The 14,861-nt window shown below is 31.8% G+C and overlaps 1 protein-coding gene across 1 annotated transcript; it reads right to left on the reverse strand.

The window, feature by feature from the left end:
• Positions 1-272: 272 nt before the first annotated feature.
• LOC128222868 (uncharacterized) lies at positions 273-12,981 on the reverse strand. The gene is made up of 2 exons (XM_052932028.1): positions 12,858-12,981; positions 273-590 (listed from the first exon to the last, which is right to left on the reverse strand). Exons 1-2 carry the CDS (start codon positions 12,921-12,923, stop codon positions 330-332), a joined length of 327 nt encoding a protein of 108 aa, XP_052787988.1. The 5' UTR covers positions 12,924-12,981; the 3' UTR covers positions 273-329.
• Between the last annotated feature and the right edge of the window lie 1,880 nt (positions 12,982-14,861).

Below are 14,861 nucleotides of genomic sequence, written 5' to 3' on the forward strand. Positions count from 1 at the left end.
ACATGTAAATCCAGTAAAATTGATCTTTCAGGATTCCATTGTTTTAACTATTATAGGAAATATAGGCATAGGCACACCAAACGCAATAGTGGTGGCATTGTCATTTATGTACGAAATGACATTAAGGAAGGCATATCTATAGTTAAAAATACAAATGATACTATGGTCAAACCCTTCCAATCAGAGTCAGCGATCAGTTTCCGAAAGCAGTCCAAGAGCGCCGTAGGAAGTTGATTCCATACCTCGTGCAGGCCCGTAACGCGCATAAACAAACTGTCTTAGCATATGACACTCTATATATCGATAACCAGTGGTTCACAGCTGATCATCTACCAGTACCGGAACTCCCGCCGCGGCATCCCAGGAACCAGGCTGCTGCCCGCCAAGCGGGATACCGTCCACCACCGTCTAGTAATAGTGCTCCACGTGCGGCCGCTGTTCAGTATAACGCGCCCAACCCGGGACTGGCGGCACACCCCGACACGGACCCAGGTACTCTGGCGGACCGGAATCAAGCGCCGGGACTCCAAGACGGTACCCAGAGCAACACGGATACAGCGTAGGACAGCTGTGAGAAGCAGCTCATCTTTCTAGTTTGGAATGTTAACGGTTTATGTTCAAAACTTGATGATAATGACTTTCTAGATATTATATTAAAGTATGACGTATCGTTACTTACTGAAACTTGGAATCATAAACACAAAAATGTTAATATAGAAAATTACGAAGTTTTCTCCTGTCCGAGACCAAAATATAATAAAAAAGCCAAACGTTATAGTGGGGGTGTCGTCATATATTATAAAACTAAATTTAGTGGTCATATAGAGTTAATTAATTTAGATGAAAAAGGAATTGTTTGGATAAAGCTCAAAAAAACGTATTTTGGATCATTAAATGATATATATATATATATATATATATATATATATGTTGTTGCTATATACCGCCTGAGGATTCTAGTGTCTATAAAAAACGAAATTCTCCATTATTTGAGTTCGATTTTTTTGATAAGCTTGAAGATGATATCCGTCTTTATTCCCAATTAGGTGATATTATAGTTTGTGGTGACTTAAATGCTAGAGTAGGTCAAAGATTAGATTCTGTTGAAAATATTAATCTTCACCGTTATGTTGATTTGCCTGACGATAATGACGTACCCGTTGGTTTACCGTTACGACAATCATTTGATGAATCGTCAAATAATTTTGGAAATAAATTATTATCACTGTGCAAGCAATCTAGTTTATACATTATGAATGGCCGTTTTGAACCTGGGCATTTTACTTGCTATAATTTAATCCGTAATAATGTATCAGCAAGTGTTGTTGACTATGTTATATGCAATAGTAATCTGTATTCGTTGTTTAATAACATGGTTGTTAAACAGTTATCAGAATTTTCGGACCATTGTCCTATTTCGTTTACGTTACAGTTGAACTATAACAGTATGCGTAATAATGTCCAAGATGTTGTGTACGATAAAATTGTATGGGAAAATTGTAACGTAGACTCTTTGAATGATGCTTTAGACAATAGCAAAATTCACTTTGATAAATTAGTAAATGATTTACTTTCAAATACTATAAATGTTACGACGTGTATAGATAACATGTCAGATATTATATTTGATATTTCGTCCCGTCTTCATGGCCGACAATTCTATAATAACTCATCTAAACCTAAAAAAGGTAAAAAGTCGGGCTGGTTCAATGGTAACTGTAAACGATATAAAGATGAGTTCTACAGATGTAAACGTTTATTTAATTCAAACCTGACTGCTGAAAATAAGATTATATTTTTAAATGCTCGCAGATTGTATTGTAAAACTAAACGGTCTGCAAAGTATGATTTTTACAACAAAGAAAAACAGACGTTATCTTTGTTAAGTAAACAGAATCCACGTAAATTCTGGAAATATATTAAGAAATATAAAAAGGCAAAAAGTGCTAATCCTATTGAGATAGAAATCAATGAATTTTTTTTATCATTTTACGAATGTATCCAATTCTCCGCATCCTAGCACTTTTGGTGATGAGGATGACGATTATTCAAATGAAGAAGTGAATATTGAAATGTTAGATTGTCCGTTTTCCGTTGAGGAAATATGCAAAATTATATCCATGTTAAATAGACATAAAAGTGCTGATATCACAAACAATATTGCTGATTTTTTTTATTGATAGCAAAAATTTTATTGCACCATATTTAGTTCAATTATTTAACCATATTTATGATACGGGCGAATACCCTGAGTCGTGGACAAAGGGCATAATTGTTCCAATCTTTAAGAAAGGAGATAGAACCGATCCCTCCAACTATCGTGGTATCACTCTTGTCAATATAATGGCTAAAATATTTTCTCTTACTCTACGTAATAGAATAAATGATTGGTGTGAAAATGGAAATATTTTTAATGACACACAATTCGGATTTAGAGATAACCACAGCACTTCAGATTGTATATTTATATTGCATAGTATTATTCAGAAGGTTTTAATGAATAAATCAAAATTGTATTGTGCCTTCATTGATTATGAAAAGGCGTTTGATACAGTTAATCACGAGGCTTTATGGATAAAACTATTAAAATCTGGTGTGAGTTGCAAAATGTTAAGAATGATCAAATCAATATATATGAATGTCAAATCGTGTGTACGCAACTGTAGAAATATGGAAATATCTGATTTTTTTATGTTTCTCTTGGTGTAAAACAAGGTGAACCACTTTCTCCATTATTATTTATTTTATTTATCAATGATATTAGTGAGTCGATTGATTTTGAAAACTTAACCGCTAAAGATATAGAATTGTTGTCTGTATATATGTTGCTGTTTGCAGATGATATTGCTCTTTTCACTACTGACCCCAATAGCTTGCAAGCATTGTTAGATAATGTTTATACTTATTCTCATAAATGGGGTCTGAAAATTAATGTAAATAAGACAAAAGTGTGTATATTTGAAAACCGTAAATCCAGACACATGTTTGTGTGGACAGTGAACGGTGAAATCATTGACCGTGTTGACTCGTTTACATATCTTGGAATTAAATTCCATTACACTGGGAATATGAAATATGCTGTACAAACATTGCATGAACAAGCACTCAAAGCCTATCGTAGTCTATTGTCTATATTTAGCAAAGTTCATCTGGATGTTAAATCTAAACTAAAACTATTTGATTCACTCATTTCCCCCATTCTGATGTATGGCTCTGAAATATGGGGCATTTATAATTATAAAGAAGTTGATAGATTACATCTTAAATTTTGCAAACAACTGCTGGGTGTCAAACCTCAGACTTCTAGTGCAGCAGTTCTTGGAGAACTGGGTAGATATCCATTGTTTGTTAAATGTAAGGAACGTGCACTATGGTATTGGTTAAAAATAATGAAAAATACTGATAACCCTATATATATGTTTTATTCAGAACAGTTACAAGTTGTACACTTAAATAGAAATAATTCTTGGGCTTTTGCTTTAAGAACATTGTTAGACAACATGGGATTCAGTGATACCTTCACAGCTTTCAATAATGATGTTAATTACTTACCTCTGTTCAAACAAAGATTGTATGACCAGTACAAACAGGAGTGGAACACAACTGTAGCTAGCCAGTCAAAACTAGATTTTTATAGACTATTTAAAAGTGAGCTTAAATTTGAAAAATATATTGATGTTATTAATAATGATTATATTAGAAAAGAAATGTCGAAATTACGTTTGTGTTCTCACTCTTTGGAAATTGAAACGGGCAGATATCTAAATATTGATAGAAATGCTAGACTTTGTAAATGTTGTAATTTGAGAGTAGTAGAATCCGAATACCATTTTATTTTATGCTGCCCACTTTATCGTAATTTAAGACTAAAATATTGTATAAATGTAGTATTCCCGACTATTCAAAAGTTTATTAAGTTAATGTCGTGTGAAAAATCAAAAACAATTAGAAATGTTTCTAAATATATTCATCATGCTATGCTAAATAGACAAGAACAGCTTGATAATATACCTGCTTCTTAACTTTTGCTTAATATCTATCTATATGTTCTTTAAAAACATGTACTCCTTATAACTATATATGTAATTGTGTTGTAAAAAATATCATTCGACCGTCTGTACAATGTTAAATATGTTTAATTGCCAAAGGTATTGTTATATGCCGATTTGTCAATAAACTTTGAAGTTGAAGTTTGAAGTTACTATTATATGGCTAAAAATGGATAAACATTTCTTCATTAATGATAACGACATATATCTTGCAGCAGTGTATATGTGGGCTGACTCATCGCCTATCGCAAACTTGATTGACGTTGATCTCTTCGAATGCCTCGGTGATGATATAAATTATTATAATTCATTAGGCACTGTTATGATTGCTGGGGATTTTAATGCCAGAACTTCAAGTTCAAAAGCGATAGTATTATTTGTGACACTTATGTACCGGATATTGATGATGAAAATTATGTATGCGATATTCCGATACCGAGATACTCGATGGACAAGGGCAGTAACTCTCACGGTAATAAATTATTGGACTAATGTAAAGCCACTGCATTAAGAATCGTAAATGGCCGCCTTGGTTTAGACTGTGGCGTAGGTAAATATACATGTTTTGATACTAAAGGTTCCAGTGTTATTGACTATTTGATAATCAATAAAAATAACTTTAATTTTGTTCAAAACTTCACTGTTTGCCATTTTAATGATTTCAGCGACCATGCCCCATTGTCTTTTGATATTGTTTGTAACACACATGTATTGAAAGAAGAACCATATTTAGGTGAAATGGAATGACGAGGAGAAGGATGCCTTTAGAAATAATTTGATTACTAGAGTAAATGATTTTAACAATTTAGTCAAAAATAGTGATGCACAAAATGTTGATCATATTGTAATTAAGTTCACTGACATTGTACGTGAGGTAGCAGACCCTTTATTTGTTAAGCATATCATAAATTTTCCATGTTTCGAAAAATGTATTGTAACTGATTCTGCCAAATGGTTCGATCAAGAATGTAGAAATACTAAAAAGTTGTACAAAAATGCTCTACATATTTATAATAATTCACATAGAGATATAGATAGATTAGAACTGTGTTGATTGAAACGAGTGTATAAAACTACTGTGTCAAAGAAACGCAGAGCTTTTAAATTTAAACGCTGTAAAGAGTTTGAAAATTTGAAACGTAATAAACCTAAAGATTTTTGGAGATATTTCCATTCACAAAAGTCAAGTAATACGAATGTAAATGTACCCTTGGAAGATTTTAAAAATCATTTCGAGCAGATGCGGATATTACCCATGAAAGTTTTAATAACAACCATGATTTCAATGATTTTAGTACTGTTTTCGGTGACCTAGATCACCAAATAACATACGATGAGGTTTGTAAAGCTATAAAATTGCTTAAGAAGAATAAATCACCTGGAGAAGATAAATTGCTAAATGAGTATTTTATAGAAGCATGTGACATATTGGGAGGATATATTACAGAAATTTTTAATATTATTTAAACTCTGGGAATTTTCCAGTCGCCTGGACTAAGGGTATAATCGTACCATTACATAAGAATGGTGATAAATCAGATGTTAAAAATTATAGAGGTATAACATTGTTAAGCAATTTTGCAAAACTTTTTACATGTGTACTTAATCAGCGAATAACTAAATGGTGTAAAGAAAATAATGTAATTTCTGATGCACAGTTTGGTTTTAGAAGAGGCAGGTCTACAGTCGATGCAGTGTTTATTCTTCAGTCAATTGTGCAAAAATACGTTAACTTAAATAAACGGTTGTATTGCTGTTTCATTGATATGAAACGTTGTTTTGATTCCATATATCTCTGTGCGCTATGGTTAAAGTTGTATAAATCCAATTTAGATGGTAAAATATTACGTATTATACGCAATATGTATCAGTCAGTAAAGTCCTGTGTAAAACACTGTAATAGTATTCAGACTTTTTTAATATAGCAGTAGGCTTAAGGCAAGGAAAGATACTTTCCCCGATTATGTTTTCATTATTTGTGGAAGACTTAGAATTGTATTTACAAAATAGAAACGATTGTGGTTTAGCTTTACGTGATATTTCTTTGATTTTATTGTTATTTGCTGATGATGTGGTTGTTCTTGGTGAAACCCCGGAAGACTTTCAATTGTCGTTAGACCGTTTATACAGTTATTGTAATACCTGGGGCTTAGAGGTCAATATTGCTAAAACTAAAATTGTAATTTTTCGCAAAAGAGGTGGCACAAAACGTAATGAAAAATGGTTGTATGCAAACGAAGATGTTGACATTGTAAATGATTTTAACTATCTAGGAGTAACTTTAAATTATTCTGGCAATTTAAGCTTTAATACCCAAACATTATATGGTAAAGGTTTAAAAGCAGTAAACACATTGCTGTCAAATCTTAAAAAGTATGAATGTAAACCTAGGGTAGCTTTGCAATTATTTGATGCCTTTGTTTCATCTATAATTACATACGGGTGTGAAATTTGGGGATTTACGAAGTCTACACAGCTATAAAAGATACATTTAAAATTTTGCAAAGCCGTACTAGTCGTCAGACAATCGTCTTCAAATGTTGCTGTTTACGGTGAATTGGGTAGATACCCATTGTATATAAATAGATATGTACGTATTGTAAAATACTGGTTCAAACTTAAGAAAAGTGACAATATAATTACTCAATCTGTCATAGAAGACGCAATGTTGAATATTAATAACGATCAGGATAATTGGTTCAATAAGGTTAAGAACCTTCTCACCAGATATGGCTTTTATGATGTATGGTGTAATGATACACAGCTAAACGAAAACCAGTTCATTTGTATTTTTAAACAGCGTCTGATAGACGAATATTTACAACAATGGCATGGAAGTGTTAATGAAAATGGTGTCTTAATAGTTTATAGAGTACTTAAATCTGCATTCTAGTTTGAATCCTATTTAGACAATATTGTGTCAAGAAATCTTAGAATTGCTATCACAAAAATACGTATATGTTCGCATAATTTAAGAGTTCATACTGGCAGAAATGATAGATTAGAACGCCACTTTTCAAGTATGTGACTCGAACGAAGTCGAAGACGAATTTCATTTTATATTTAAGTGTACACCTTATGTCCAATTAAGACAAACTTATATTAAAGGTTATTATAGAATAATACCTAGTATGTTTAAACTTGTGCAACTTCTTAATACACAAAATACATCTGAAACATTTAGGTTAAGCAAATATATATCGGAAGCATTTAAGGTGCGTTCTACTTTATTAATGAATCAATAATTATAAGCATTGATACACATTTTTATCTCAAGCAGTGGTATGCTTTGTTAACATTTGTAACCATTGGTTACTATTTATGTTGATATATACTATGTGAGTCTGTTTTATTGTTAAAAATTGATCAGTTGATATCATTTGTTCCAACATATACTAGTATATAAAAAGCAAACTATTGGTTATTGTATTGTATACTATTATAGTTTGATTGATTCGTGTTTTCTATTCCAGTTCATCCTTAAATATAGATTAATTATAATATTTATTTAAGATTTCACACTACATTGTATAATTGTAATTGTAACTTATAAAATATGTATATGAAACACAAAAAACTGTATAGTTTACGTGTAATAAAATTCTGTTCTGTTCTGTTCATTATATGTTAGGCGGTTAATTTAGTGCGAATAAGCTGCGTTTTTGCATAATTATGCAATTAAAAACATAGAAAACGCAATTGTTTCCATATCGACGAGTTACAAAACGCAATATAAAAATAACACAGCCTACGCAAATAGTTTTAAAATGAACGCGTACCGATTCAAAATGAATACACGTGTAATAGTTATGATTTAAGTTCCCATTGCTACAAAACTAACTATGGTAAAAAATCATTTACTTATTTTGCTAAATGTGTACGGAATTCTATACCGCTTTTTATGCCGGAATGATCATCTTTATTTGCAATCTAATCAAAATTAAAGAAAAAAGACCTTATGACAAAACAATGATTTCAGTGAATGATTGTCTGTTTAAATTGTTTGTTTAAATGTTAGTTTTGACTTTCATAATTTTGAACATTGTATATGTTGTGATTGAATGTCGTTTTGTTTGAATGAGAAGTGTATACTTATATGTTTGTGGAATCCATTGAAGACCACATGGTAAACAAGATACTTATGTAACTTAATGTGTTATCATCATGAAATATTATTATTATTATTATAATTATTATTATTATTATAATAAATATTATTATTATCATTTTTATTTATATTTTTATTTTTATCATTATTATTATTGATATTATTATTATTTTTATTATTAGCATTATCATTATTATAACTATTATTGTTATTATAATTATTATTTTTTAATATTATTATTATAATTATTTTAATTAACTATTATTATCATTATTACTTTTATTATTATTATTATTATTATTATTATTATTATTATTATTATTATTATTATTGTTGTTGTTGTTGTTGTTATTATTGTTGTTGTTGTTGTTGTTGTTGTTGTTGTTGTTGTTGTTATTATTATTATTATTATTATTATTATTATTATTATTATTATTATTATTATTATTATTATTATTATTTAGTAGTAGTAGTAGTAGTAGTAGTAGTAGTAGTAGTAGTAGTAGTAGTAGTAGTAGTAGTAGTAGTAGTAGTAGTAGTAGTAGTAGTATAAATATCTATGTTGACATATTAACCGCGGTCGGGGAACTAACTACTTTAAGTTAAAAATAGAATATTGGTCGTCGGATTCGCACAGATTTTCACCGGAAATACTCGGAGAACTGATCCTTAAACCCGGAAAAACATTGATCGTATTGAAGATGCAATTGAATGCCTATTTGGCGTAAGATTTGGCCTAAATCGGCTCTTACCTTACAATTTTCATTCAGATTGTAAGTATGTACTTACCATTAACTATTACTAAATGCATATGTAACACTTATACAGTTAACATTAAAGCACTTAAAGCGTTAACAGGCTTTCGATCTGCTATAACTTAGTCTTTATGAGTATGGTCATGTCATGCCGAAGGGAACGTAAAGTGTGTGAAGATTTCTTAGTTTGTCTCAGTAATTGCAGACCAGAGTCTTGAGCATGTTACATATGCATATTTCTAAACCACTTATATAAATCTGTTCATTTTGTCCACGAGTGACATAGCTTGAGAGCAATATCAAGATACATCTATGCATACAGGGAATAAATAGTATGTGGGTGATTCGATCCAGTGAAACTTTGCGCGATGATCCTGTAATTGTAAAAAGAAACCTAAAACACCAACTTAATTAACATGTCCGATGCATTTTGTTGGGTGCATCTGGTTTAACGAGCATACCCTGGTAGTAAATTAAATTCAATTGAGTATTACTCCATACTTAAGTAATTATTTGGGAATTCCACATAATAAATGAATTTCAAGTGACTGACACTCCATGTTTGGATTTAATTAATCAGCATAAAATCTAAAAGTATCTGTATATGTTTATGTTAATTTGTTTTACAATTAAATAACTACTCACAAAGCGTAGCAGGCCGAAAGCCTTTCAACGCTTTAAGCGCTTTGATTATATTTAAGCGCTTTATATTTTTGTTTCCCTCAAAAAATGAAATCATTTCAACCAGTTAATTGCAACAAATACAGCTCATTTTGGCGTTTTGTTCGTCAGATGACCATGCTGTACCCAGTAGAACGCCGAAATTGAACAACAGTAAGGTCTGTCTGGAGAAGGAGATCAAGCGTCTTCTAGTCGATGAACTTTGACAGATCTGGTTTTAGTATTCTGAACAATCCATATTAACAATCTTAATGTGGGCACATTAACTGCATACATTAACTGTATAAATGTGTACACATTCACTATATAAATGTGTATACATGTGTACACATTCACTATATAAATGTGTATAAATGTGTACACATTCACTGCATAAATCAAAATTAATGTATAAATGCGTAAACACATTAACTACATAAATTAACTGTATACATATGGGCACATTAACTGCAGTTATGCTTGCACATCAACTGCGTAAATGTGTGCACTTAAACTGCATATATGTGTGCACTTTAACTGAATATATGTGTGAACTTTGACTGCATATATGTGTGCACTTTAACTGAATATATGTGTCTACTTTAACTGCATATATCTGTTTAATTTAACTGCATGTGTGTGCACATAACTTGCATATATGTGTACATATTAACTGCATATAAGTGTGCACACTAACTGCATATATGTGTACATATTAACTGCATATAAGTGTGCACACTAACTGCATAAATATGTACATATTAACTGCATATACGTGTGCACACTAACTGCATATAATGTGTACATATTAACTGCATATAAGTGTGCACACTAACTGCATATATGTGTATATATTAACTGCATATAAGTGTGCGCACTAACTGCATATATGTGTACATATTAACTGCATATAAGTGTGCACACTAACTGCATATAATGTGTACATATTAACTGCATATAAGTGTGCACAATAACTGCATATATGTGTGCATATTAACTGCATATAAGTGTGCACACTAACTGCATATATGTGTGCATATTAACTGCATATAAGTGTGCACACTAACTGCATATAATGTGTATATGTGTGCATATTAACTGCATATAAGTGTGCACAATAACTGCATATATGTGTGCATATTAACTGCAGTTAAGTGTGCAAACTAACTGCATATATGTGTGCATATTAACTGCATATAAGTGTGTACAATAACTGCATATATGTGTACATATTAACTGCATATAAGTGTGCACACTAACTGCATATATGTGTACACATTAACTGCATATAAGTGTGCACACTAACTGCATATATGTGTACATATTAACTGCATATAAGTGTGCACACTAACTGCATATAATGTGTACACATTAACTGCATTAAAGTGTGCACACCAACTGCATATATGTGTACATATTAACTGCATATAAGTGTGCTTACTAACTGTTTATAATGTGTACATATTAACTGCATATAAGTGTGCACACTAACTGTATATATATGTGCATATTAACTGCTTATAAGTGTGCACACTAACTGCATATTTGTGTGCATATTAACTGCATATAAGTGTGCACACTAACTATATATATGTGTACATATTAACTGCATATAAGTGTGCACACTAACTATATATATATGTACATATTAACTGCATATAAGTGTGCACACTAACTACATATATGTGTGCATATTAACTGCATATAAGTGTGCACACTAACTACATATATGTGTGCATATTAACTGCATATAAGTGTGCACACTAACTGCATATATGTGTATATATTAACTGCATATAAGTATGCACACTAACTATATATATATATATATGTGTATACATATTAACTGCATATAAGTGTGCACACTAAATACATATATGTGTGCATATTAACTGCATATAAGTGTGCACATTAAGTACATATATGTGTGCGTATTAACTGCATATAAGTGTGCACACTAACTGCATATATGTGTATATATTAACTGCATATAAGTGTGCACACTAACTACATATATGTGTGCGTATTATCTAAATAATGTGTGCACTTAAATTGAATATATGTATGTACTTTAACTGCATATATCTGTTTTATTTAACTGCATGTGAGAGTGCATATTACCAATCTCATTAAAATTAGATCCCCAATACACGCTTCACGACGTTACGTAATGAAATGAAGTGAACGTCGCGATATGATTTTAATGAGATTGGCATATTACCTGCATGCATGTGTGCACATAAACTGCATATATGTGTTCACCGTGATTAACTGCATATAGGCGTTTACAAGTGTACGTATGTGTGTACACTGAAAATTGAGTTCATTTTGCATGAAACGGTCGAGCTTTCGTGACATTTGTATGCTCGGAGTTTGGCTCTGAATGGGCGTTGGTGAATAACCGATCTACTTTATTGCTAAACATAGCACGGCACATGCATATAAACAACTGATTAAATGACACCAATGTGTCCAGTTTTAAAATTTTGACACGTCAAATAATGTTATGGTATCTCTTATATTATAAAAGAACATTTTAAATTGCACAAATTATTTTAAAACAGCATTTAAATAAATAAAATCATTGCTAATAACCATATTATTTCTGTGTTTTCCTGTCTTTATCTTTAGAAGAATGTTTTAGTATGTAAGTAATGCAGCATTTTTTTCTTAGTAAAAGCTATGCTTCTCTGTTGTTTAGTTTTATTCCTATGCTGGAAGTGAATGCTAATCAGTTCACCACAGGTCTGACCGTGGTGATAAAAGGATCTTTTATACCCATGTTTTATCTATTCATCGTAATGCCTGATTTTCTTCTGTGTCTTAATTTCATTTTCGGTTTAATTATTTTTTTAGAAAACGATTAGCGTTCACCTCTAGCATCTTATTGTGTATAAGTAAAATATATGTTGTTTATGTTGAACTGCTTTGTAATAGCCGCTTACTACTTTCTTATTGCTAATGTATTGCTGTTTGAATTACATGTTGTGTGTCTTACTGTTGCCTTCATTTAAATCTCACTTTATGTACTGTACTAGTATTAAAATCACATATATATTATCTTGTAACTTTTGATGTATCTGGTATTTTTTATAAGGAAGCCTATCATCTTATTGCAACCTATGTATTAGCATTAAAGCTATATAAAAGCTATATATATATGTTTATCATAACCGACTTTAGATAAAGATGATCTTATCTTATCTAACTTATCATTAAACTTCAATTTGATGGAAAACGTCAAAAGAAAACAAAACAAAACTAAAATTATGACGCTAGTTTTACCTTGAACTGAACGTTATCCATCAAATCATCGTAACCACAGTTTTTATGCTCACTCACATGGGTCATGCATATGCTACAAGATACAAGAATCTTTATTTGAAGTCTGGTATATTTAAACAAGAAACATGAGCTCAATGAGCTATTTCCGACATGATTAACAAACATACATAACATATCAAAACGTCACAATGAGTTTGTGACCTTGAAATAAAAGCATATAAGTTTATAGGTACAACATATTGGAACGAGTATTAACAAAAGCCGTTCCTTATTAAATTCATGTATACAATTACAATTAGTAAGATAGATTAGAACATTGAAAACAGTGATAACATGAACAAGTTATGGAAAACAACCACAAAAAGGCCCGGATTTTACCAGCAGTTTGTCCCCGCAAGGCGGGGATTTTACCCGGGCTTGGCTGGACCGAAAGTCAAAGTCCCCGCTATTCCCCGGACCTGGTGGATGAAGCCAAAGGATAAAAGGTATTCAGTGAAACATCTTATAAATCAAGATTTCTTCTAATTTTAAAGCAATAAGGTATTATTTGCACATTGAGCATTACAAGGGGCCTGTCCAGGTGCGGATCAGCCTTCTAAATTCCGGGTAGTTTTGAGAGCACTTTATTTTCTTTGGGGAACTGTTCCATACCTGACTGGCATCAAAGCGGAAAAAGTTATTACCATATTTAGTTGTTCTTACTGATGGAACATCTACACAGTTTTCATATCTGAGATTAAAATTACATGTCTATGTCCTAAAAGCTACAAGGTTTTGAACATATTCTGATGAGATACCATCAGACATTTGTAAGTTTCAATAGCAATTTATCTTAAGTTCAGTAAACAGGAGTTAAAATATATCGATAATTTTCGTGATTAAAACAAGAAATAGTACAACCAAAATCATTACAACAACCATTCATTTTACAGTAACAACCAAATGATTATAAAGAATATTGGATTATTTATATTTGTCTGCAAATAATTTCTGGACTATTTATTTTGCGGATGATAAAAAAGACGCCTAACTCATACACCAAGGGCGAGAACTGCTCTAACCATTTACATTCGCTCTCGCGTGTTGTTCCCTTTATTGTTAATAAAGACTTGAAAAAACATAAATAAAAGGGGAAAATGTAAATGCATTTGTGCACATAAGCCGTGTTCACATTTACAGTATATATTTTTTCATTATGTGTTTACATAAAATTTACGTATGTGTGCACAATAACTGCATATATGTATGCCCATTTAGTGCATATATGTGTGCACATTTACTGCACATATGTGTGCACATTAACTGCATATATGTATGGATATTATCTATATATATACTTGTGTATATTAACTGCATATGTGTGTGCAAATTCACTGGATATATGTGTTCACATTAAGTATACGTATATTTAGATACTTTTAGATATTTAACTCCACATGCCCATATACTGCAATATAAAGCAGTCAGCGCCTGGCTAGATATTTAACTCCACATGCCCATATACTGCACTACAAAGTAGTCAGCGCCTGGCTAGATATTTAACTCCACATGCCCATATACTGCACTACAAAGTAGTCAGCGCCTGGCTAGATATTTAACTCCAAATGCCTATATACTGCACTACAAAGTAGTCAGCGCCTGGCTAGATATTAAACTCCACAGGCCCATATACTGCAATACAAAGTAGTCAGCGCCTGGCTAGATCTTTTACTCCACATGCCTATATACTGCACTACAAAGTAGTCAGCGCCTGGCTTGATCTTGAACTCCACATGCCCATACACCACACCACAAAGTAGTCAGCGCCTGGCTAGATCTTTTACTCCACATGCCTATATACTGCACTACAAAGTAGTCAGTGCCTGGGGAGATATTTTACTCCACAGGCCCATATACTGCACTACAAAGTAGTCAACGCCTGGCTAGATATTTAACTCAACAAGCCCATATACTGCAATACAAAGTAGTCAGCGCCTGGCTAGATATTTAACTCCACATGCCCAT

This window comes from Mya arenaria, chromosome 17 (genome assembly GCF_026914265.1).
Source record: "Mya arenaria isolate MELC-2E11 chromosome 17, ASM2691426v1".
Taxonomy (NCBI): Eukaryota; Metazoa; Mollusca; class Bivalvia; order Myida; family Myidae; genus Mya; species Mya arenaria.

What these genes read in the sequence shown, in the direction of transcription:
- LOC128222868 (XM_052932028.1), bottom strand. Translation starts at nt 12,923, where the DNA reads ATGACCCATGTGAGTGAGCATAAAAACTGTGGTTACGATGATTTGATG. An exon ending in TGGATAACGTTCAGTTCAAG is followed by an intron (nt 591 to 12,857) that starts GTAAAACTAGCG and finishes ATTCCAAACTAG; the next exon opens with AAAGATGAGCTGCTTCTCAC.